This window comes from Sorex araneus, chromosome 4 (genome assembly GCF_027595985.1).
Source record: "Sorex araneus isolate mSorAra2 chromosome 4, mSorAra2.pri, whole genome shotgun sequence".
Taxonomy (NCBI): domain Eukaryota; kingdom Metazoa; phylum Chordata; class Mammalia; order Eulipotyphla; family Soricidae; genus Sorex; species Sorex araneus.
The window spans coordinates 32,044,059-32,070,489 of record NC_073305.1 but is presented as its reverse complement, the minus strand read 5'-3'; the positions used below and the strand labels follow the sequence as shown (position 1 = coordinate 32,070,489).

The following is a 26,431-nucleotide window of genomic DNA, read 5'->3' as shown; positions in this document are numbered from 1 at the left end:
ATGAGCCAGGAGTAAGCCCTGTGCATCGCCGGGTGTGACCCAAAAAGCAAAAAATAAATAAATAAATAAATAAATAATAAATTAATCAAGCTATATTAATTTTTGGTACTTTGCGGGGGGGGGGGGTCATACTAGGCATTGTGTGGCAGAGGGAGTGTCATCGATGTGCAAGATAAGCAACCTACCTTCTATACTATGCCTCCAGCCCCAACTTTTAGTATTAAAATAAAAATTAGGGGGTTTACACAACAGCTAATTAGAGAGAGAAAACAGAAGGGAATGCCTTGCCACAGTGGCAGGGTGGGGTGGGGGGGAGATGGGATTGGGGAGGGTGGGAGGGACACTGGGTTTACGGGTGGTGGAGAATGGGCACTGGTGAAGGGATGGGTTCCAAACTTTGTATGAGGGAAGTATAAGCACAAAAGTGTATAAATCTGTAACTGTACCCTCACGGTGATTCTCTAATTAAAAATAAATAAATTAAAAAAAAATAAAAAAATAAAAAAACACCAACCCCCCCCAAAAAAAAATTAGGGGGTTTATACCCTAAAGAATGCAGGACTTATTACTCTTAGCTCTGTGCACAGGGATCACTCCTGGCAGTGATGGAGTGTCAGGGATTGAACCTGGTTAGGTCAGGTGCAAGGCAATCACCCTACCTGCTATCCCAGTACTCTAGCCTCTTAAATTTTCCTTTGAAGTCTAAAAAGGAGGGGGGGGGGGGGACTGGAGCAATAGTACAGCAGGTAGGGTGTTTGCCTTGCATGCGACTGACCTGGGTTCAATTCCCAGCATCCCATATGGTCCCCCAAGCACCGCCAGGATTAATTCCTGAGTGCATGAGCCAGGAGCAAGCCCTGTGCATGGCCGGGTATGACCCAAAAAGAAAAAGAAAGCTCCTTCACCACCAAATTTAAGAAATAGATGTTTTGGGGGCCGGAGCAACAGGTTTAATCCCTGGCATCCCATATGGTCCATGAGCACCATCAGGAGCAATTCCTGAGTGCAGAGCCAAGAATAACCTCTGAGCATCACTGGGTGTGACCTGAGAAGCCAATATAGATAGATAGACAGTATATTTAGAGATTATTTCCAGGGGTCAGGGGGTAATAGGGTGTCTACCCTGCATGTGATCAAACTGGGTCCAATTCCTGGGAACCCTGAGTGCAGAGCCAGGTGTTAAGCCCTGAGCACTGCCAGGTATAGCAGCCCACAAACAGTACTGCTTTGTCAATGAGCCCTACAAAGTGCTCCACAGCACTGTTTAATTTTCTCTGGTGGTGGCCGCACATGGGAGGCAAGTGCCCCACAGCCACTTTTGTGACCCAGCGTTTTCTGTCAGAATCCAATTCAGGATGCTTTACGTTAGTTGCAAAGTCTCAGGGCTCTTTGGAATCTACGCCAGTCATGGTCTTCCCTGAGTGTGTGAACTGTAAGACCAGTTACTTCATTCCTATGACATGGTAAGATTTAATGAGTGTCCAGCAATGGAAAACAAATTATCAAATGCTTTCTTTTCAGCAGGTCGACTTTTAGGGGGGAGAAACTCCAAATCAATAATAGTTTTTTGTTGAAATATAGAATGTAATCAAAGTAAAGTGAAAGTAAAGTAAAATTTACCAGTTACACATGCGGAGTGGGGGAGAAGGGGAAGATGGGGGGGAAGGGGGAGGTATACTGTGATTCTTGGTGGTGGAATATGTGCACTGGTGAAGGGATGGGTGTTCGAGCATTGTTTAACTGAGACTTAAACCTGAAAGCTTTGTAACTTTCCACATGGTGATTCAGTAAAAGAATAAATGTTAGGGGCTGGAGCAATAGCACAACAGGTAGGGCGTTTGCCTTGCAAGCGGCCAACCCAGGTTGATTCCCAGCATCCCATATGATCCCCTGAGCACCAATAGGGGTGATTCCTGAGTGCAGAGCCAGGAGTAACCCCTGTGCACCACTGGGTGTGACCCAAAAAGCAAAAAAAAAAAAAAAAAATTAATTAATTAATTAATTTAAAAAAAAAAAAAAAAAACCAAAACCAGTAAGCAAAATTAAACAAAAAACAAACGGCATGTAGCTTATTTCTCCATCAAGCATAATGTACAACACCAACATGTTATGTTCTCCGGACGAAAAAGATGACACAGACACACGTTTCCATGGAAAAAACCCTCTTGTTTATTTGATTAAACAAAAATAAAATAAGCTGCATAGGAACAATTTTAAAGTCCAAAGAGACAGCACCTTTGCTTTAAGGCTGCAGTAGCCGATACAGCATCTCTTTGCTACCTTCCCAGCCTTCTCCGTGGACCACAGCGATACATTCAGAAGCCTGTTCGTTCTCACAGGAGTTTTTGAACACACTTTCCCACTGGTTCTTCACCTGCTCGTTGCCTGTCATGCCTGCGGCCTGCAAGTCTAACATTTAGGATTTCAAAGTGAAAAAAACTCCAAAAAAGAACCCCAACCCCAACCCAAGCCCACTTGAAAGGTTTGGGGGAATCCCTCTCCTCCCCTCGTCTCCACAGACCCATTGGACTATTCTGTGCCACCCCTAGCACCCGTTCTGCTTTAGGAAGAAGGCTCCCTTCCAGACAGGTTCGCAGGCGAGACCTGATCTGGGGGGCGCCTGTTCTTTACTCATGTCTGCCTTAGACGAATTCAAAAAAGAAAAGGTTTAACTTAAGTCTTTTACCAGCAGGCAAGACACCAGGTCTCGGTGAAACCCCCCAATCCTGCACTTAGCTTTCTCAATGAAGAGAGAGTGAGAGAGGAAACCCGAAACAGCAAAGAAAACATGACACTCAGTGGGCTATGTGCTCTACGCTAGTTTAAAAAAAAAAAAAAAAAGCAGTTTGCTGAGCAGGCATGACAGCTAATGAACAGTAACTATGCGAGATCCGTAAAAAAATACAACCCTCCCTCCCACCCACCCGAGTACCCCAAACATGCTAGTCAAAACCAACACCCCTCACTCACGCACCTCCCCGGTACTGATTTTTTCAGGGAGAAGGCGAGAGGGGAAAGAAATAAACCATACCACCCTAAAAAAAATCAGAAACCCCAGAAACAGGAACACTCTTCCTCTGAAGAAAGACAACTACACAGACTGCTAGAAACGTCAAGAACTAGGACAGGGCTGCCTATTCGAGGAGCGGAGACACTGTGCTACGCGTGTTAACATTCAGTCAGTGAGCTCTGAGGTAGAGCCGTTAAGAAAAATACTACCTGAGCTTGTTAAGTTAATACAATCATTAAAAGGAGGTCTAAGACCATGTGGATACACACAACTTTTAGAACCATTACTGGTTAAATGATGATGGCAAACATCCCACCAGGCTGGCTTGTGAACCCGTAAGAATCAGTTTTTTAAAATAGACATCATTGAGGTATTTCTTCACCACGACCTTTTCAATCAACCCCATTCTCAAAAACGGTTACAGTGGTCCAAGGAGCCTCCTCCAAAACAAACCAAAGCTACGGGGGGGGGGGGGGGGGAAGGGGGGCTGGAGAGAGGCTTGGAGGCAATACAGCATTATCACGGTCATGTGCTTCTCAACTTTATCAAGTATTTAATAAACAAGCAAAGGGAAAGAACAACCCGTCAACATGTTACCTTTGGTAGGGAAAAAAAAAATTAAATACAAAAAGACACACAAACGCGCGCACACACACACACACATTCACCAGTGCCCATTCAGTAACTGTGGCACCATCCCGGACCCAGAAGGGCTCCAAGTACAATCAAGAAGTCTAAAGGCTTCTCATTCCCTTCAAAGCGTTTGATGTTTCACCAACTAGCCCTCTTGGAATGATTCCGCGAAGGGCATTTTTTGCAGACATTCAAAATACAGATAAAACCTTTATCTCTTGAAGAGAGAGAAAGAGACCTAAAGGCCTTTGTTTGCAGTTAAGTCAAGTCCCGTGAACCGGTAGCTTCCTAATACTGAACAACATGGTGGGATGGTGTGCAGAATTCCTGGGTAGGGTTGGGGGGGGGAAGGCCAGACTGGCAAGAAATACCTGCATTTATGACTCCCTCTGCTGAGTAAGGAATATTTGGTTTCAAAGTTCCTTTTTCAAGGTGAAGCGTCTGCTCCTCGGGGGAGACATCAGCCCTGGATCTAGGAAAACACTTCCCGCTGGAGGTAGCTTCTAACCCCCACCGACCGCTCCTCAGTAGGTAAATACTGTACTTCTCAAAGACCCATCAGGTGCGAATGAGGTAGATGACTTCTGTTGTTAATTAAGTGAGGTAGAAAAGAAAGCAAGTGAGGTAGAAAAGAAACCAAACCAAGGCCGGCAGTGGGGTGGGTGTGGGTGTCTTGTCCTGTGCCTTTGGCTTGCAGGAAGCCAGAAAGAGCTGTGAGTCTCACACACCAAAACACGCAAGGTGAGTCTGACTTTTTATACAGCCCCAGACTGCTGGAAATTCAGCAAGAGTGATGTCTTAAATACATAGCCTAAATACTTTTTTGGCACCCTCGATTTTTTTATTTTTTCTCAACAACAAAAACAAATCTAGAACTTTGGCATAGCTTTCACTATCTACCAGAACGCAGCAGTCTTCGAACCAATCAATTGCCCACGATCAAATGGGATTCTGCTGCTGGAGCCTAGAGACCTCCCTCCTCAAATGATTAAGCTTTGGCTTAACAGGGACGAAAGAGACGGAGCCAATCTCAAGCTGTTCTCTTTTTCTATCTCCACCACAAAGTGCCTTTAATCTGGCAACTTGGGTTTTTCTTTTTTTAATTTTTTTTTTTTTGGCTCAACATGTTTGCTTACGGATCCCTTGTATCTGGTTGACCCGGAAGTTAGACTTTAAAAAGGGCATCCGTCCATCCAAGAGTTAGTGCATTTGGGGTGCAACTGCCTGGCCAGGGGCTCCCAGCCACACAACAGTGCACAGCTTCTCTTCAGAGAGGGCATTTTTGCTCGGGACCACGTACGGAACTAATTTTTTTTTTGGGGGGGGGGGGGAGAAAAAAATATATATAACACTTTTGAAATGTCAAGTCAGTGTCAGCCAAAAACGGTTCTTCACTGTAGTCTCTTTTAGATTTCCTGTCACCATCATCTGAATACCCCGATCAATTCTGTTCAAACCCAACTGGCAGACGTCCTCCAAACAGAACATGGACTCCAGACCTCAGCCTGATCAGATGTCACGCAAAGGGAATTCTTCTCAACATCACACTCACTTATTGGGAATATTTTATTCTACTTCCTCCCAGCACCCAGGACTCTTATCCTCGAATCAGGTGAGAGAGTTGACACCCCTCCCCTCCCCCCCCCCCAGGACCCAACTGTCTCATGATGGACAGAGGACGTAAACTGAAATACGCCGGGGTGCCTGACGGCAGCTTGTCTCTACCCATCGCGTTTTCATCCGGAGCGTTCCACATTGTACAAGAAGCAAGACTCCACCGTGCTTAGCACTCATCTGTTTGTGTCGGGAGTCGGTCCACTATGGCAGCCACTGGCAACCAATGTTTTAAAAACAAAAGCTTTCCAAGTGTGACCACGTTTCTCCCCTGGCAGTCATCCACCGGGGCGGAGAGGTAAGGAGAGGTCCGACCAACTGAGAGCTCCCTACCCACGCAGTCACCCCCTGGTCAGCCTTCACCAGCTTAAAGCCCACTAACTGGTCTGTCAGGACCTCATCTTTTCAGCCAAAACGAAAACAAAGCAAGCAAACACACCAACAAAAAAATCCCTCTGACTTTATCACCCAGCTAGTTTTAGTTATAATTATTTATTCACCACAAACACTCCTCTCAGGCTCTGAGATCATTCCTCGCAGAAGGAGAAATTGGAAAGGACACAGAGGACGAAATGAGGAGGGTCTGATTCCAGTAGTGGCTACTATCATGACTTACCCTGACACAGGAGTGACCAAGGGTTCTGAGAGTATTTTTTAAGAACTTCTGAGGAAAGCTCCTTGGATAAGAAAACTTATTCTCAATAAAAATACTTAAGTATTTAAAAGCAGTTGTCTTTGGTGTTTTAAGGACTGGGAAGGTAAAAAAGGCAACAGAATAGGAATTGGGAAGGACCATTAAATTCTTCATCAGTGAAAGAAAACGCATTTTTACACACACACACACAAACACAAAGTCCAAAACTCCTCTTCTCCCCATCACAGCAGCTGAGATGCAGCAGTCTGAGGGACCCTTGACTGCGTGCTTATCTGTTACAAGAGGACGGTCTGTTCCCCCCCCCCTTAATTTTGGTTACCCGGAAACCTAGAACTAAAGCAACGGGCAGACACTGGCTACCTTAAAGTAGTGAGTTAAATATTCAGAACTATAATGGAATACTATCCATGTCTCATAATAGCGGAGTTGTGGTTTTCTTTTCTTTTTTTTTTTTTGAGGTGATAAACAACTTGTTTCATGTGTGAATTTACTGTGTTCACCTGAAACAACGTGTTGTAAGAGAAAGTTCTCTTCTTCTGTCTAATCAAGAGGCCCCCACCCCCCTTCCGCCACTATTTCTTATTCCAGCACCAGGTAAACGCCATTACCGGGGCAAGGCAGCTCCCGGCACACCGGGAGCCTGTAAAGTGACAAGCCCAGGGTCCTGGGGCCGTGGCCAAGGTGCTCACTCTTTGGTACCAACCGACAAGAGGTCTGACAAAAGATCTGGTGTCCGAGGTTTCCAGCTGGGGCAATTGGCTAGCAGATCAGATACATTCAAAGGCCTTTGGGGGAGAAGATTCCCGTTAGGTATGAGGTGCCCCCGCAGCCTGGCTCGGGAGTTGAGCAGGGTGTGGGGGATGCGCAGTTCCCACTCATCTGACTTGCAGATCGTCTGCCTCCTTGAATGTCCAAAGCAGGAGAATATTGTGCTTCAACGAAAAAGTCCATTCCTTTGCCTAACTCTCCTTAGCAAACTATGGCTCCAGAAACACGTTCAGCCTAGAGTGGGAGCACGGGCCTGGGGCTGCCCTGCTTCTTTCTGGAGCTCTCCACGGACGGCACGTGCCACACGTCAATCCGAGTCTGGAAACATTCTGAGAATGAGGTTCATCTTCCTCCTTCCACTGCACTCCTAAAACCAACAGCCAACTAAGGATACTTAACTTTTGAGAGTATTAAAAAAAAAAAAAAAAATCCTGGACTACAGGTATGGGGGGGGGAAGGGAGGACACCGAAGTCTGAAAAGAAAAGATTCTTTGGAAGGTGGTACATCATTTTTAGAGCAAGATGGCACGCGTGCACACACACATACAGCTCGTGTGCACACACATACAGTTCTTTCATTCTCTCCCTTGCCTTAAAACATTTAGAAAAGATTCTTTGGAAAGTGGTGCTTCACTTTCAGCGCACACGTACAGATATACACACACACGTCAGATACACACACACACACACACACGCACACACACGCACACACGCACGCTCCTCCCTTAAAAGCAACAAGAAAACCCTCAACAACACTCTACAATATGAATGGTCTGCTGTTCTTGGCTAGCAAGCCACAGCCACTTCATCTATGCCTAAGAAAAGATGCTGAACAGGAAATGATAAGCACACAATGATAAGGTATAAAAGAACACAGAAAAATCTGTTGCAGCATTTTAAACTAAACTTTTCTCCAAAAGATCACACGACGCAATCTAAACCCAGACACACAATATTCTCAAAAACACAGCACGCTCTAATGAAGCACTTTAAAATGCTACTTTTCCTTATTTTGTTGTGGGGTTTTGTTTTGGTGTGTGTTTTATATATATACACACACACATATATATATATTAGTAAATTTAGTAGTTTCGTGTTTCCTTGGCTCACTCTACAGAATACATACACCCCCTCACACTCATTCATGCCCCTCCAAAGCTACCTCGTGAGAGGCTTGTGCCTATCACGCCCCACACGGGTGAGGAGGGAAAGAGACTCCAGTGAGGAAGGGGTGGGGGTGTGTGGGAGAGGGCCCGCTGGAGAAGAAAATGCAAAGGTTCATGAGGTAGATAGAAATTATCACTTCGCAGGCTCAATATCCCTGCAGAAAAGATAAGTACATTCATCTGTAAAAAATAGATGAGGTAGGACTTAAGCAATGTTGTACTTTTCTTGTTTTCTTTTAAAATAAAAGAAAAAAAGAAACTTCCCTGAGACGGTTTCTTCTTTGAAATTCAGGAGGAGGAGGAGGAGGAGGAGGAGAAGGGAGAGAGAGAAGAGAGAGAGATGCATACCCTCCCTCCCCCCAAAACACAGAAGCCCAGAAAATGTGATTAGAAGACAAGGATTCGATTGTTGCCAAAGTCCACCACGACGATCATCCCGTCAGGGGTGATGGCGATGCCGGAAGGACGGTCCATTTGGCCAAAGCCACTGCCTTGAGCCCCAAACTTGCACAGGAAGCTGCCATTGGACTCAAACATCTGCACCCGGTGGTTCCGGGAATCGGCCACGATGATGCGCCCCTCCTGGTCCACGGCCACACCCTGGGGTCGCAGGAACTGACCATTGCCAGTGCCCTCGGAGCCCAGGAAGCGCGCCGACTGGCAGTCGGGGTGGATGACCAGCAGCCGGTGGTTGTTGAAGTCGGTGACCACCAGGTGGCCCTCGTGGTTGAAGGTCACGCCCCGGGGGGAGTCAAAGTGCTTCCAGAGCGCCCCCTCGAAGCCGTACTTGTTGAGGAAGACTCCGTCGGGGCCAAACAGCTGGATGCGGTGGTTTCGCGTGTCGGAGACCAGGATCTTGCCTTCGGAATTCACGGCGACATCCCAAGGGTAGTTGAACTGCCCGTTCTTGGTGCCCTTCTCCCCGAACTTGAGGAGGAACTGGCCCTCGAAGGTGAAGATCTGGATGCGATGATTGTCCTTGTCCGCCACCACGATGCGGCGGGAGGCGTCGCAGGCCACGCCGGCGGGCCGGTCGAACTGGCCGGGCCGGGAGCCCAGGGTGCCGAACTTGTGGTGGAAGGCGCCGCAGGGCTTGAAGACCTGGATGCGGTTGTTGCTGCGGTCGGCCACGACGATGTAGCCCTCCTTGTCCACGCTCACGCCCCAGGGGCGGCACAGCTTCCCGTCGGTGTCGCCCTCGCTGGCGAAGCTCAGGCCCGGGAGCCCGATGCCCACGTAGCTGCGGCCCGACTTGACCAGCACCTTGAAGGGGCTGTTCTCGATGTGCTGGTTGCACAGGGTGACGGACACCAGGTGCTCGCCCTCCAGCTGCGGCCGGTAGCTCACCAGGTAGGTGCCGTTCTGCTGGTCGCTCACCTCCGCCCCGAACAGGTTGCCGTCGGGGCCCAGGACCACGGCGGACATCAGGTCGCCGCCGGACAGCCGGGGCTCCCCGTCGTGGTCATAGCCGATGACGGTGAAGGAGGCCACCTTGCCCTGCAGGGCCCGCTTGAGGCCCTCGCCCGTGGCCTTGGTGAGGGGCGCGAAGGCCCCGCTGCTGACGAAGCCGAAGGACTTGATGGCCAGGTAGAGGGTCTGGTCCGGGGGGGTGAACATGACCCGGTCGTCCTCCTGGGGCTGCAGGAAGCTACGCACGCTCTTCAGCTCCTGCACCTGCGCCAGCATGCGGTCCCGGGCCAGCAGCACGTCCAGGGCCCGGCCCTCCTCCAGCACCTGCTGCACCGCGCTGATGGTGCTCTCCAGCTTGTTGAGGCTCTGGCGCAGCTTCTCCACCTGCAGGTACAGGGACTTGGCTTTCACCTGGCGGATCTTCTCCACCTGCAAGGAGAAAAGAGGACAGCGGCTTGGGACCCAGCTCCAGAGAATGGCGCCGCCTATCCAGAGGCTAACGGGAGGGAAACCCCAGACAAGGGGAGCAGCGGACACACACACACAGTTAACCCATCACTGCATTTCCTTCAAAATAGACAGAATCCAAATGAGTCAGAAAGAGAGAGACAGACATAGAAAGATCGCACTCACCTGTGGAATATAAAGTGGCAGAAAGGGAGACTAACACCAAAGAGTCGGAGAGATAAGGACCAGGAGGCCGGCCCCACAGCTTGGAAACTGGCCTCACATGCTGGTGGGAAAAGGCAGCTGAGACAGAAGGGAACACCTAGTAGAGGATGTTGGGAGGACTCACTCGGGTTGAACGATGCGTGCCGAAGGTAGACTACAGACCGAACGACGGCCACTCAATACCTCTATTGCAAACTACAACATCCAACAGGACAGAGAACAAAAGGCAATGCCCTGCTGCAGAGGCAGGGTGGGGTGGTGGGGGTTGGGGTGGGGGTGGTGGGAGGGATACTGGGAACATTGGTGGAGGAGAATGGGCACTGGTGGAGGGATGTAAACGAACCGCAAACATGAAAGTTCATAAGTTTGTAACTGTACCTCATGGTGATTCACTAATAAAAATTAAAAAAAGAAAACATTAAAAATGAAACTTGAAAAAGTGGGGAAAAAAAAGACAAAATCCAGGGGCTGGGACACATGCACAGGACTGGAGCACATACTCTGTCATATACACTGAGCCCCCAGTGCAACTCTGGGGGCTCACCACAGGGACACTGGGCACTGAGCTGAGAGAAGTCACTGAGAGTCACCAAAGCTTGCCCCCCCAAAAAAAAAAACCCCAACTAATTGAACAAAACTAATGCATGAAGGAGGTGGAAGGACCTGCTCCAAATCAGGTGAGAGATCAAGAGACAAACAGCCTGGAATCCTAGTGAGGGGTGCCCTGTCCCACTGGGCCCACCACTGACCAAAACAATCTCCTCAAGCCACAAATAACTGTAAGTGCAATGACTGAGCCTGGACTGGATGCTAGACTGGGAGAGAATTCGTGGAGGGGCCAGAGTGATAGATAATACAGCGGGTGGAGTGTGCTTGCCTTGCACACAGCTGACCCAGCGGCTCCATTCCCAGCATCCCATATAGCACACCCTGCCCTCTGGATCTCAGAGACAAGAGCAAGCCCCGAGCACTGCAGGGTGTGCCCACCCACACCTCCCCACCAAAAAAAAAAGAACTGTAGGAAGCAAATAGTTAGGGATTCAAAGCTTGTGATATGCATGTGGCAGACCCCAGTGCAACCCCTGGTGTTGCATGGTCCCCTGCCCAAGCATGGCCAAGGGTAGTAGCCCTGAGGTCCAGGTTAATTCCCAGAACAAAACCCTCCTGGGCCCTCACTGAACCACAGGACCTGTTGGTTAGTGAGTGAAGACACCCTTGCTCAGAGGCATGAACACTGCAGGGGGCATCACAGCCCCACATGTCTGATTACTCTCCGATCACACGCAGATGTAAGGGCAACAATGAAAATGAGGCAGTCTTTTATTAGTCCTACAACTTACAACAAGTCTCGCAATGGAGACGTTACTGGTGCCCACTCGAGCAAATTGATGAATGGGGGGGAGGAGAGGAAGATGGGGGTGCGGAATGACAGTGCTACAACTTGCCTGTAAGTTATGGTCTGTGTAGGCATTTTTTTGTAATCGGGAGTCCTGGGTTTCATGCCCAATACAGCTGGGTGTGGCGCCCAAACAAACATTACACATATATACTGAGGGGAGGTGGGGGTGAGAGCCACGGGGAAGGTGGGGGGCAGGGGTGGGGTTTGACTGGGCCACACACACCCATGCCCAATTCTTAGCATGCCAGATGGGTCCAGGAGATAGTAAAGAAATATTACACATGGGGCCAAAATGCAGGAATAAGCTCTGAGCACTGCTGGGTGTGCCAAGTGTGTACATATGTACACACACACACACACACACACACACACACACACACACGTACGTAACTTTTGTTTTGGGGCCACAACCAGCTGTCCTCAGAGCTTTCTCCTGGCACTGAGCTCAGGAACAACTCCTGAGAGCTTGGAGGATACACAGGGTGCCAGGACTGAATTCAGCTGTGTGCAAAGCAAGTACTACATGGGCCACAGCTACGCCAACTCATAGATACATACATTAATGTGAATTAAAAACCTAAGATGCTTTCAGAGCACAGAAAGGGAGCCTTCCACCTTCAAAATTGAGTGCAAGTTTGTGACAGCAGGGAGGCATTTTCCTGCCCTTTGTATCAGAGGGACAATGCCCTGGACTCCATGTCCAACCCCACTACCAACCCTCGGCACTTCCACGGAACTTGATGTTGCACTGGGTAGGTTCAATTTTAAATGCATGTAAAATGGCCTCTCCTGAGGGAACATGAACCCCTCACATATTCGCTTTTCACACTGGCTCGCTCATTGAAGACTTAATCAGTCCTAGCCTTCCCTGCCAGTCCTAGGGTGGCAGGATCAGGAGAAAGTGACCCTTTCTCTCCTCCCTGTTTCGAATAAGCCACCTGATGGGGGACTTCAGAGGCAGGACCGAGCCGAGGCCCCCTGCAAAAAAATTATGCACAAAAGCCCCAAGCACTCTCTCCCCAATTCCCCTTATTAAGAGAGTAAGTCAGTCACCCGGCTACTCTGTGCTGTTTCTTAGGAAGGACTCTGGCACAAGGGCTCTGGTGTGAGTGACAGCTACACTATATCCACTGCAAACCCTGGCAGGAGGCCTGGGTGTTGTGGGTCTCTCCACGTCTCTCGTATCTGACCAAGTGCTTTCTCATCTGTTCCTCTGCCGGGCACCCTGCAGGCTCGGAGCAGTCCAGGACAGACTTTACCTTTCAGCCCTTCAACTAACTCCCCGAGAACCCCATCAGGTGCCAGGCTCGCTGCTTCCTTAGCCTCAAGAAAGAAGAAGCCATTCAGACACAGGGCCACGTCACCGGGCACCCAAGTACCTCGGTGGTCAGTAATCAGGGAGGCAAACAAAGCAAATTATTTCATCATGAAGAGGCAAAAACCAGGCAGCTATCTGTGGAAACTCAGTAGCACCCACAAGATTCTGGGCAAGGTTCCAGAGCAAACTAATGGGAACCTAGGGGTGTCCAGAACGAGCAAGTTTATTTTGGGAGTTATCTGAAAAGGAGGTTTATAGGCAAGTTGAAAACTGTGTGAAAGAGATTGACTCTTCCAAATTTGCTTCCCCTAGATAAGAACTTGCTCTCCACCAGTTTAGCAAGAGGAACTGCCTTCAGTGAGGGTGTGAGCTGCTTACAGGCAGGAGGGGCAGCAGGAACCAAACACACACACACACACACACACACACACACACACACACACACACACACACACACACACACACACACACACACGCCTTTTCATCCTGTAGCCAGGAGAGCCAGCCACACACACACACACACACACACACACACGCGCGCGCGCGCGCGCCTTTTCATCCTGTAGCCAGGAGAGCCAGCCCATGGCAGAGTTTAGCACACAGCTCCGGTTGCAACTGGACCCTCTTCTGGGTATAATTAACACCTGTGGGTGGTACCAGACTGGTAAAGCACAGGACCCAAGCGTCTGACAATCACGACAGGCTTGCCAAGATACCAGAATAAAATATGCACTGAATTATTATCAAAAGGCAACTGAGGGGCTGGAGATAGCACAGCGCTTGCTGTGCTGCTGCCAACCTGGATCTCATCAAAGCCAGGAGTTACTCCTGAGCATGGCCAGGTATGGCAGCCCCTCCCAACCCTTTAAAGGCACTTGCCCTAACATGGAACTGCTAGAGTAAGCCCTTAAGCACCGCGGGGTATGGTCCCCAAACCAAATCCCCTAAAAGAGCTAAAGGCAACCGGGCCATAGCCTTATTGTAAAGATCAGAAATTGGCCCAGATAGTTAGCTAAGATCTGGAAGGCATGCACAGAGCTCCAGGGTCAAATCCCCAGGGTTGCATGGCCTTCCCGAGCACTGCCAGGATTTATGCACGTCAAGACCCATGTGGACTTGATGGGTCAGGGAGATGGCTCAGAGCTGGTTCATGCGCTCTGCACGGGGGAGCCCTGGGTTTGATCGGAAGTGACAGAAAGTAGGTAGTTAACATACCTCAGTGGGAAATTCAACGTGGCTTTGCAGCAAACTTTTGGCACTCCCTCCCCACACATCAGCCATCAGGCTTTCTGGAGCCCGGGCTGCAAAACTAGAGACTCCTTCTGCCACTGTCCTTCCTGGAAAGGCTTCGTATCCCCTGTGTGGACAGCACCCGCTGACTCTCGGGGAGCCCCCGCATCTCGTTCAGCCAATGGCTTGGGCATATGGATCTGGGGCCCGGGAGTTAGCACAAGAACCATGATGTGGTGGCGGTGGGGGAGCTGGGGTCACCCTCTTACCTTCCACAGCAGCTCACACTCGCGCTCCTCCAGAGCTTTCTTGTGACGCGCCGTCACCGCTTTCACCTCCGACTGGACCACCTTGGCCTTCATCTCCACCTGCTCCGCGACCGTCTGGGCCTGCTCGATGCTCAGCTGCAAAGAGGAAACACAAGGCACGTGCTTCGTGCTCTTCAGGTGGCAGAGAGACGGCTCGGTTGCTGGTTCTCTCTCTCAAGTACAGAGAAGGCAGCAGCCCCCTCCCCCACAGCCCCACGCACTTCCCGAGCAGGCACCTGCTGAGGCGAGCTGCTGGCACACACCCAAACGAGAGATGCCACCTCCAGTAACCCGTCAGAGCCACAGTGAGATAATGCCACCGCGAAAACAGTGCGGCTGGGTCACGGCCAGGGCCAGGAATGCGTACTGGCTCCGGGGACACGGCAACAACTTCCCACACGCTCTCTGAACCCCCTTTCCCAGGCCAGGGATACCCCTTACCCTCCCCTCCCACCAGCTGGGGATACCCCCAGTGCCCCCACCCCAAGCCTGGCTGCCCCACCCAAGTTGATCAGCTGGTTTAAATCGAACATATTATTGTTCATACAAAATTCATGCAGACAGAAGGCTTGGTGTTGCTATTAATATTACATGACACCTTCTTGAAAAAGCCACCAGGCTTTCTCAAAGATACCAAGTTACTAAATCAGGGATCCCAAAGTGTTGGCGGGCACCCAGGGGGCCGAGAGGAGGACAAGGCGCCTGACAGGCACTCGGGGTACAGTTCACGGTGAAAAGTCACCTGCCATGCACAGGTATGGGACACATCCAACATCCAACATCCAAATGGGACCACTCTGAACAGAGCAGAGCAGAGCAGACAGCCCACCCTGGGGCTGGGGGGAGCCCAGCTCCGAAGCCCGGCCTCCCTCAGCATCTTGGGAGGGCCCGCTGGGGAAACAGCGTGGGTGGAAAGGCAAGCGCGGCCACCCTTCCCTTTGGCCCCTGGGAGGGGCACAGGCTCCCTGGTTGCGTCACTCTTTTTTGTTTTGGTTTTGTTTGGGTCACACTCAGCAATGCTCAGGGGGTCACTCCTGGCTCGGCATGCAGGAATCATTCCTGGCAATGCTCAAGGACCATATAGGACACCAGGGATCAAACCCAGCACCTTACCCACTATACTAAAAATGTTTTATTTTTTTTTGGGAGGTGGGGGGGCGGCAGGGCCCCTCCCTCCCACACGAGATTTCAGGAGTGACTCCGGATGGAGCTTGTGGTGGGATAGTGGGGAAGAACATGATGAAGATGAGATATAGGTAGCACCATAGACTGAACCTGGTCTCCTGCACTCCAAGTATGTGCTCCAACCCTCATTGTTTCTTTTTTGGGTCACACCCGGAGATGCACAGGGGTTACTTCTGACTTTGTACTCAGGAATTACTCCTGGCGGTGCTCAGGGAACCATATGAGATGCTGGGAATCGAACCCGGGTCAGCCGCGTGCAAGGCAAACAACCTATCCACTGTACTACGTACAGTACAGCTATACGGCTGTACTCCAGTCCCCCTCCCTCACTGTATTTAAACCATGATTGTAGCACAGTAGCACTGTTGTTCCAGTGTTCATCGATTTGCTCAAGTGGGCATCAGTAACATCTCTATTGTGAGACTTGTTAAGGTCTTTGGCATTTCAAATACGCCACGGGTAGCTTGCCAGGGATGAAGAAATCGAACCCAGATCGGCCTCGTGCAAGGCAAACGCCCTACCGGCAGTGCTAATGCTCCAGCCCCTGATTAAACCATGATTTTTTTAAAAAAAAAAAAAATCGGAATAGAAAACCTGCCCTTGTAGGTTTCACACATTCATTATGTGCTGCCGCCAACCACCAGAACAAATTCATCACTGGAAAACGAAATTCCATGCCCACGAAGTAGTGGTTCTTCATACCCGCACACTGCAACCATATTACAGCTCTACAGATGTTAATTACACATAAATAGAATCAAACCCCACTTTATCGATCTTAGATTTGTGACTACAGTTCCTGCCAACATGTGCTGTGCCGCGTTAGTCTAGTCTTTGGGACTCGGGCACAGAGCTTATTTCTCTTTGCTGTCCCTCAATTCAGGGCCAGAGCGATAGCACAGCGGGTAAGACATTTGCCTTGCACCTGGCCAACCCGGGTTCGATTCCCGATTCCTCCATCCCTCTTGGAGAGCCCAGTAAGCTACCTGTGGCGTATTCAATATGCCAAAACCCAGTAACTAAGTCTTACAATGGCGACATTATTGGTGCCCGCTCTAACAAATCGATGAATCTCTCTCTCTCCCTCTTCTCCCCCTCTACTCTCCCCCCCACCGCCCACCACTCAGCTGACATTCAGGGTTGCTCCTGGCTCTGCACTCAGGAATCACTCCTGGTCGTGTTCAGGAAATCATCTGGGATGCCAGGGATCAAAGCCTGGTTGGCCGTGTACAAGGCAAGTGCCCTAGCAGCTGTGTTATCAGCCCAGCTCTCCACAGTCTCCTTTAACAGAGGGAAGGTCTCTAGTTTTCTAGGAGCTGGGAACACTGAGGCAGAACCAAACAAAAGCTTGTTCACGTCAGTCTCCAGATCACACCACCACACATGAATGGTGAAAGGGTACGAAGCACAGCCCTGCCTACGAGGCGCGGATACTCCCCAGCAGCAAAGGACCCCTCAAACACACGCAGGAAGGCAGACCCTGAAACAATGCTGCACAGGCAGACTTTCTTTTCGATGGTTTTGGGGCCATACCCAGATGTGCTCAAGAAATCATGAGTGTGTGTGTGTGTGTGTGTGTGTGTGTGTGTGTGCTCGCGCACACTACACACACGGACGCCCGGGTATCAAACCCAGGCGAGTCACATACAAGGCACGCACCTTAAATCACCACCTTTAACTTTGCCCCCCCTTTATTTTGAGGGGAGGAGGGGTGGTAAAGTGATGGATACCACATTTTCTAGTGAATAACCTGCATTTATACTGTGGAAATTCAGCAGGTTTGCCTAATATTGCTCAGATCAGCAAATGCACTCTCCCTCCTTCCCTCCAATTACCCATGTGCCACTTGGACCCCCCATTCCAAAATTCTCCATGATCACATAGTGACAGAAGACCTCTACTATATGGGGCTAGAATGATAGCACAGCGGGTAGGTCATTTGCCTTGCACACGGCCAACCCGGGTTTTGATCCCCAGCATCCCACTCAGTTCCTTGAGCAATACCAGGGGTAATTCCTCAGTGCATGAGCAAGGAGTAACCCCTATGCCTGGCGGGTGTGACCCAAAAAGGGGAGGGGGGGGGGAAAAAAGACCACTACTGTAGTATCAAGTAACATCTAAATCTAATGACTAGGTGCTCATCACCTCGCAGAGCAAACTCTACTAGCAATGACTCCTTGCCTCCGAAAGAGTTTTCTTTCTTCTCTCCACAAAATACTAAAATCTCCACTTCTCTGCGATTTCATCATTTTGATAACGCGCAGCCCTGCCCCTTTAACCCCATACTACTTCATGGTAACTCATCGTTCTCTCCAAAAGGGCAGTCGCCACAAACAGCAGGAGCAAAATTCCCGACTTGCCTCTAAGCAACTAAGGGTTCTCCAACCAGAACTCAAGAGTGCCCAAGAGACACAGCAGGTGAACACACAGACGGGTCCTACACTAAATGGAAGACAGAGTCAGTCCATCCATGGGACAAGGGTCACTGAAATGTGACAAGGGTCACTGAAATGGTACAGAAGTGAAACCATTCTTTGTGCTAATTGGGACTACTGAGATTAACCAAGAGACGCTCTGAGGCAAAAGAACGCAAGGTGCCTGGGCAGAGGGAGGCATGACAGAAATAAGTCTTTCCAGAAATACATACTCACACTCTTCTGATTTTATGACCTGAATACATCATCTGATTTGAAGTAATTCAATACCATGCACAGAAACATGACAGAGGTTAAGTAACTTATTGGAAATATAAACCATGCCGCTGATCAAACCCTCAATCCTTGGAGCACAGGATCGATCCTTTGCCATTTTCAAAAACTAAAAATATTTTCCCCAAGGAGCGGAGAGAAAGCAGAGGATAGATAGGGCACTTACTATCCAGAGTCCTGCAAGGGTGGTCCCTGAGCACGGAATCAGGAGTGAGTCCTGAGCACTAGAAAGTGTGGCCTCAGAACCCAAACCGAGACCTTCTACTTCACGTTTAAGTACTCTAGAATATATAAACAACAACTTTTTTTTCTTCTTTTTTAAAAATATAGGAGCACTGCTGTTTATTCAGCCATTGATTAAGCTGATTGCATTGGGCATGAACTCCACGTTGGTTTTTTTAAATTTTTGATTTTATAAGTTAGTATAAACAACTTGTAATTTAGCTTCTCCTTGAGAATTAGCCATCCTTCTAGGTGTTCCGTGCTTATTCTGTTAAAGAAGAAAACTGTAAATTTAGTTTTTCTAAAACCTGCCGTCTGGATCAGGCAGGAAAGCACAAAATTAATTCAGGGTCAGGGCTCACCTTGCTCGGTGAACCACAGTTCAGTCCCCCACACTCGATCTGGCCACCCCTAACATCCTCAGGAGTGACACCCTGGGCTTACCAAGTCAGGGCTAAACCCCGAATACTGGCGAGTGTGGCCCAAAGCAAAGCAGGGGCTGGAGAGCCCAGACAGCAGGCAGGGGGCTTGTTTTACATGTGGCCGACCTGGGATCAACCCCTGGCATCCCATAAGATCTCCTGAACACCACCAAGAGTGATCCCTGAGTGCAGACCAGAATTAACCCCTGAGTATCACCGGGTGTGGCCCCAAAACACCAAAAAAAAGGACAGGGTAGGGAAAAAAAACTGGGAGAGAGAGAGAGAAAAAAAAAGGATCAATCAGACAATTATATACCTGTGATAATGCGGACCGCACTCCTCTGCCCTGGTTACTCGTGCCGTCTCTAGCCCCCAAAGAACGGGAATGCCACAGACACATAGTCTCAGCGGGATGTGACCTAAGAAACTATCTATGGCGGAAATCATCTTCGCTTTCCCTCTGTCTGAAAAACGCCTCTGCTTCCCACACCCTCAGGAAAATCCCCTGCAGTCTATATGGAGCAGGGGAGCCTCTGGCTGGGAGAACAGGGGCCCCGAGGCCTTTCCAAGCACCCACAGGCCAGTAGCTCTGACAAATCCCCCCATGGCCCTCAGGGTGTAAGGAGACGGCCATGTGCTCAGTAAGGTCCTTTCTCCCACGGTCCCTACATACTGCAGCTGGCCCAAGAGCTCAAAAAGGGCGGAAGGCAGGGGTGCTGGAGAGATAGTCCAGAGGGTAGGGCGTTTGCCTTGCATGTGGCCAACCTGGGTTCGATCCCCAGCACCCCATAGGGTCCCCTGAGCACCATTAGGAGTGATGCCTCAGTGCAGAGCCTAGAGTAACCCCTGAGCATCACTCGGTGTGACCCCAAAAGAAAAAAATAAAAGGGGGAAGAAGGGAGGGGGAGGTGGCAAAAGTTAGTGCCGAAACATTGCAATATCATCATGGGAAGACTGACCTGGAGCGCCTGGCGGCCCTGCTGGGCGTCAGCCAGCAGCTGGATGGTGAGAGCCCGTGAGTCCTGCAGCGCCTCCTGGAGGTAGATGAAACTGTGGCCTCCGTGGCGGCCCATGGTACACTCACGGCAGATAGGCACGGAGCAGGTGTCACAGTACAGGTGCAGCACCTGGGGACCAGAGAGAGGACAGGTGTGAGTGAGACGGGGGGCTGGAACAGGGGTCTGCACCCACACACCCAACCACCCGCCACGCCCCAGTCCAGCTGCAGCTGGAGGCAGAATGAGACACCCCCGATCCCGCAAAGGTCCCTGGCACGAGAGGAGTGCCCGGGTCTTGACTAATAACCCAGAAGATATATATGGCTTTGTTTGAGGTAGGAGAGATAGGGGGTTAATTTGAGTTGCACACAGCTGATCTGGGTCCAACCCCGCTCCCCCACAAGTGACCCCCTGGGTACAGAGCTGGGGGTAGCCTTAGGAATCAGAAGTGACGGCCCCCTTCCTCCCCCCCACAGCCCCCCTATCTCCTGGTGTGCTGGCCACCCCTCCCAACAAGGAGATCAGCACAAAAACCCAAGCCTGGTTCTCCCCGCGACCCAGCACGCTCCCGAAGGGCCCCCCACCAAGCTAGCTTTAAGGTCAGCCAGCTTCTTGTCTTTCCTCTTCCTGCCAAGAGGCTGCGAGGAGCAGAGCCTGGGAAGCAGCTGGGCTGACAGAGGTGCTTTATGTGACTCTCCGTCTCCCTGGGGCCCACCCTCTGGCAGCGAGGCAGGGAGAAGGGTTGGCACGAGCCAGCCCGCTGATAACTGCGGGGGTTTCAGGAGCCAGGGCTCCTTGGCACGGAAACTGGGCCAAGCCCATTGTCTCCCTGCTCAGAGCAGGGGCCCCTTCGCACCGAAGTCTGTGTAACAGGTCTGCTGGACGGCTGTCAAAAGTGGGCTTACAGCTAGCTGCCTCTCCCTGGGTGTGAGGCTGGGCGCTGGGGCCAGGAGGCAGCTGAGCTGCAGGCAATGGCTGGGGGCCGGCAGAGAGAGCATACCTGTCCCACACCGGGCCCCACCAGCCAGAGCCGAGAGGAAGATGTGGCCACTGCATGTGAACAGCTCGAGGACAGGCTGGGTGGCAGGGATAGAAGGGGCACAGGGCAAATAAGGCGAGAAGGCAGCTACGTCACCTGGCCAGAACCCCAGCAACCTCCCAGTGGCACAGACGAAAGAGCCTGCGATCCTGGGCTTCCAGAGACATGGGCAACCCGCCTGGGGGGATTTAGGTCTCACCCACTTGGCACAGGCCCCCAAGCACCACTGCAGTCTGTGACCTCGGCCCCTTTCATAAAAGTAGCCTAATTTAAGAAAAAATGTGAAGAGGTCTCTAACTTCATTGCCCATTTAGGCTGCTAATTTCATCAGCAACGAGCAGGCTCCCAGTCTAGAGATACTCTGTAATCATTCCAACCCCGCGGCTCAAATTCTCAGGCAGGACTGGAGAGGGAGCTCAAAGGCTGCGCTCATACTCCGCACACGAGGCCGAGCTGCGCAGCTGTATCCTACCCCGCCCCCAGCACTGCCAGGTGTGGCCTCAACCCCCTCTCCAGCTCCCCCCATCCCCAACAAAGGAAAACAACAAACAACATTCTTGAGCTAACTTTAAATACTAACAAAGAGGCCAGGTTGGGTAAATTGGGGGCTCGGGGGCAGTTTTATGAGCTAGTCCTAAAGTAATTCTCCCACCCCCTTCAACCTCTCCAGTGCGTTTCTTCCCTTTGCTCTCCCCATTTGTCATGGGAATATAAAGGGTCCCTGCCTATGGTGTGAAGCGCGACATCAGAAGCCTCCTTTTAAGGGCGAATGGGACATGTGGGGAGTCCCCTGTCCATCCGACCCGCCTGTCTGAGTGGCCTCCCCCGCCTAGCCCAGGACAGAAGGTGTCGCTCAGCTGCGCAGGGCGGTGGCCCGTTCCCCGGCTTTCTTTCAGCTGCATCCGACGGGCATTAGGTCAAGCAAATGGAGCAGGCTCTAGTCAACACCCTGTGTCTGTGCAGGCTGTGAGTGGATGAGACCTGAAGCGTGTGTGTGGGGGGGGGGGGAGGGGGGAGGAGAGACACAATGATACAATGATATGTCACACACTTCGGGGTCCCAGTTCAGAAGCCCTACTTCTGGGGACCCCCATGTCACAATGATGCAATCCATAAAAGACTGCAAAGCCATGCCACCAGGCTCTAGGTGTCATCTGAATCACCATGAGGACATTTTCCGGAGTTTTAGGCTGGCTCAATGCCAGGCCTTTGGATGACGTGATTTCCTATAACAAGGAGTTCTTCCAAGGTTTCTGAAGATGCAGTTAACAGAGCAGGTGGCAACCGGGTGCCCAAAACCAAGCCTCGGAGCCCAAGGTCCCCCATAGGCTCAGATGTTCCCCTGATGGGGACCACAGGTCTCTGGCCAGAATCCCCAGGTGGCACATTTCACAAGGCTCACTGGACCCCTAGGTGCCCTGCACACGGTGGTGGGAGTCCGTGGGAAGGCCTGGGAGGGCCTGGGAGGGCCGGAGTTCTGCAGGCACAGCTGCCAGCAGGGGGCACAAGTAGGTCGGGAGTCATGAGGAGCCGCCGGCCGGATGCAGAGCTGAGCTGAGGGTGCACAGCTCAGCCCTACAGTAGGGGTCTTGCATGAAAGGTTCCAGCCTCCGTATATATTATCCCTCACACTGTCTCTCTCACTCACACACACACACACACACACACACACATACACACACCTGCCTCCACACCTCACACGCTACTAAAACAGAAGCCCAGTGATGTTTATATGGTGGGAACTGGGAAAGAACCTTGTCAGGGAAACTGGCTTTAGGGTGCATACGTCACATTTCAGAATCCCAGGTTTGACCCCCGACTATGGAGATAGGTGTGATCGTCACCCCAAAATGTGAGAAAAAGAGTAGGAAGAGCACTGTTTAAAGGGCCAGAGAGACAGTACAGCAAGCAGGCAGGCGGCTTGCTTTTTTGCACACAGCCACCCCGGGTTCAATCCCCAGCATCCCACAGCCCCGCCACGCGTGATCCTTGCCTGAGCAGTAAGGAGGAAGCCCTGAGTACTTCAACCCCCCTACCTCCCCCCAAAGAAATAAACTATCGCTCTCGAGGTGGGTCTCCCACCAAAAGTGGCAGAAGCCAGGGGCCTGGGCAGCTGGAAGAAGCTGGCCTCTGGCGGCAGGAATTCCAAAGCGCGCCGGGGGCTTTCCAGGGCCGTTGCAAGGACACGCCCCCACCCCATGGCGACAATCTGGCTGCCCGGGCTGAATGGAGCAGGCGCGACCTCTGACCCTGCAAGTGACCACCCTCTTCCCTGCCCCCAGCCTCCAGCACGCCCCACCCACAGCCTTCCTCTCCCAAAATTTCTAAAATACCAGGCAGAGACAAAGACCAAGGAATGTGGGCCCAGCGGGAGAGGAGGAGGAGGCTAAAGAAAAAATAAATAAAAATAGCACATGGGCACTGTTTACCCTAGGCAGTTTTTAAATCTGGCGCTTTGTTAGCGCACTGGAACCTCCAGCCGAATCTGGCCGGGCTGCGGGCTGCTGGGTGACATGCGGTCGCCAGCTTCAGAAGAAGCATCCTGGAGAACAGAAGTGGAGGAGCCCCTGGCGTCTCCCAGTCTCACCTGGAGGCTGCTCTCTGGCATCCGCCCACCCCCCCACCCCCGGGGATGTGGACACCTGGTCTTCCCAGACTTTGGCTGGGATAGAAGAGAGTGCAATACCAAGAGGGTCAGTCTATGGCCTTAGTATTGTCGCAAGTGGATGGAGGAGGCTGCCACGGGCAGCAGCCACTAGGCAGGCTCAGTGAGTACTTGGTACATACAACCCCAGCAACAAAGCACAAATTACCTTTCAAGAAGCCAACAACGGCTGTGGCATCTATTATGTAGCATCAAACCAAGCTTTAACATATGTAAGTTAAAACATGTTAAGTTAAAATGTTACTGCAACTCCAAATCCCATCCCCTGGGGAGCAGAAGCAAAACCGCTCTCCTCCAATCCCTGCCCCAGTGAGGGTCAGGGGTGGGGGTGGAGAGAAGAGATAGGGGGTGCTCTCAGCAGGAAAGCCAATTTGCAGGACCTTTATCATGCACAATTACCACCAGCTCAACACAAGCTGCATCCCTGGTCAAAACCTCTTGTGCTAATTTAGGGGAGGGGTACAAGTATATTTTAAATACTTCAAATGCCTACTTAATCTCTCCTCCCCCCACACCCATATCTTATTTAACTGTTTTTACTTTTTAATGGACCTACTCCCCAAACAGGGTATGCATAGATGACTTCTGCCTCGGGCGGCCTGGAGGAGGGGTTGGGAGATCCATTCTCAGTGATACCACCAGTATGCCTGGTGATACTCATGTAGGCTCAGACCCAACCAGTCACCAAATTGGTGCTATGGGATCATGGAACTAAGGTCAAAAGGCTCCAGGTGCAACTCCATGTAAGTTTTTGTTTTTGTTTTTTAAGAGACGGCAGTGTCTCTCGATACTAGGCTTCTCACTTGGACCATTCTGCCTGGCTTAAAAAAAAAAGATACATATGGTACTTGATAGGCTCGCGAGGTAAATAATTTTAAAGCTGTTCCCTGATTTCTGGTGCGCATGTGCGCACGCGCTCCGCCCCCCCCCCCACACACACAATGCTTCCATGAATAGTCCTGTTCTCATATCAGCCAACATTTTCGGTTTGGTAAAGTGTTTACTTATTGCTGCCCCCAACGTACCAAGAAGATGGACAGGAAGAACTCTTAAATTTCAGTTGCTGGGGTCTAGCCTGCCTCTAAAGAACTAGGATCATCAAACACTAGTTTGTTACCAGCATGACAAAAGGGACCCGCAAGTTCTGGGCATTCAGGTCTGCGCATGCTTCGTGGGATGGCGGGGGAGGGGGGCGGCAACAAGAAAAGGTGTCCACGTCCCACGCACACAGCTCAGGAAAGGTCTCTAGATGGGTTTCCCATGGAAAGAGGGTGTTTCAAACAGACCAGGCCATTCAAACAACTCGGCAAAGCAAACCCGGGGTCTGCAAACTCACTCCCTGTTTAATCCCACAACCACACAGGCTCAGGAAACCAGGTTTTACTTGTAATTGATTATTTGGCTTTTTAGCCAGGCAGGTGAGTGAAATCCTGAGTATGGAACCAGAATTATTGTGCAGCCCCCAGTAACTCTCCCCTCAATGTTTTAAAACTTGGCAACAAACCTAAACTGGCATGAAAGCAACTAATGCTTTCCCACCAGTATCATTCATTGTACGTTTTCTGTATTTCACAGAAATAGTCACAGAAATGCAAATCTGTATTTGCATGCACTACTTTATGATGCTGTTAATTCTGCACAAGCACAGTACTTTCTAGGACTAGAAAACTTTAAATTCACAGGCACATTCAGCCACAAAGATGTGGGTAAGGCTTTAAGTAAACTTAGATATAGAGCCTGGAGAGCAAGTGCTGCAGGGAGGAGTTTTATCTTTCAAGTGCCTAACACGGTTCCTTCCCTGGTACCCCATCTAGCCGTGTCCCCCCCACCCCCGCCCCGACCGCCAAGAGTGATCACAGAGCCAACTGTGAGTGAGGCCTGAGCAGAGTTGGGTGTGGTGAGGAACCTCAGAGTGAGGTAACAAGAGTTGGAACTGGCTGGAGGTGAGATGCACATAAACCCCAAACTGGGGACAGTGGCCTCCAATTTTCTCTGCCCTGGCAGAGAACGCAAATGATAAAAATAACAAGGTAGAAACAGAAAGGAGGCGGCTATGAGCGTGCTGGAGTGGGTAGGGCATTTGCCTTGCACGTGGCGGACCAGGGTTCGATCGCCAACGTCCCATATGGTACCCTGAGCACCACGAGGAGATCCCTATGTGAAGAGCCAGGGTAATCCCTGAACACTGCCAGGTGTGGCCCAGGAACTAAACAAAGCTGGTTTCTTCGATTAACTTCAGGCTTAAGTAATTCCTGTGCACGTTTCATGCCACTGCCAAAGCCAGGCCACGAGCCCACCCCCCTTTCTTTAGGGGGAAATCTTGCAACCCAGCCCACTACCCAGTCACTGCCCCACCCCCCACTCCCTCCTCCTCAGCCTTCCAAACCATCCTCCTCTTGGGACTCAGTACCCACACACCTGAGCTGAGCTACGTATTGGTGAACAGTCCCTCCACCCCACCCCCCCACCCACTGGCCATTCCCCATTGGCCCTTTCTGGGACCACCCACCAGCGCATATTAATGAGTGGGAGCCCGGACGTGGGAAACCAGAATCGCGACCTTCGCTAAAGGGGCGCGAAAAAAAAAAAAAACAGGCGAGCTCAGCGTCCGCGGCTGAGAGCTGCCACTCCGCCGCGCTTCCTTGCCGACCCGAAGAGAAATAAGCCCCTGGAAGGGCTCAAACGATGAAAATGAGCTCATCCTGGAAGAAAACCAGCTCCCCGCTAGCTCGGCCTCTCCAAGCAGCAGCAGAACAATGACGCCCTGGGGCGGCGCAGCACAGGGTTAGCTGGAGCCCCTGATGAAACAGTTTCACAAACGCAGGCTCAGCCCCCAGCCCATCCGCCCGGAGGGGTGGGGGTAGGGGCGAGGGCCAAACTTCAGGTGCTGTTTGTTCGCAGGCTACAAACATTCAATTTCTCAAGGCAAGATCAAGATGTTGCAAGAAACATGAACAGGGGAGCGAGAAGGGAGGAAGCAGGCTGCTTACTTCTCTGCCTCGGGTCCCT

General features: G+C 51.0%; 1 protein-coding gene across 1 annotated transcript in view; it reads right to left on the bottom strand.

Moving 5' to 3' along the window:
• Positions 1-2,938: 2,938 nt before the first annotated feature.
• TRIM71 (tripartite motif containing 71) overlaps positions 2,939-26,431 on the bottom strand; it is a 63,342-nt gene continuing 39,849 nt past the window's right edge. Inside the window, exons 2-4 of the mRNA XM_004603853.2 lie at positions 19,680-19,847; positions 14,145-14,279; positions 2,939-9,685 (exon numbers count right to left, since the gene is read on the bottom strand). Coding sequence (XP_004603910.2) covers positions 8,234-9,685; positions 14,145-14,279; positions 19,680-19,847 — 1,755 coding nt within the window. The 3' untranslated portion in view covers positions 2,939-8,233. The remainder of the gene's footprint in view (positions 9,686-14,144; positions 14,280-19,679; positions 19,848-26,431) is intronic.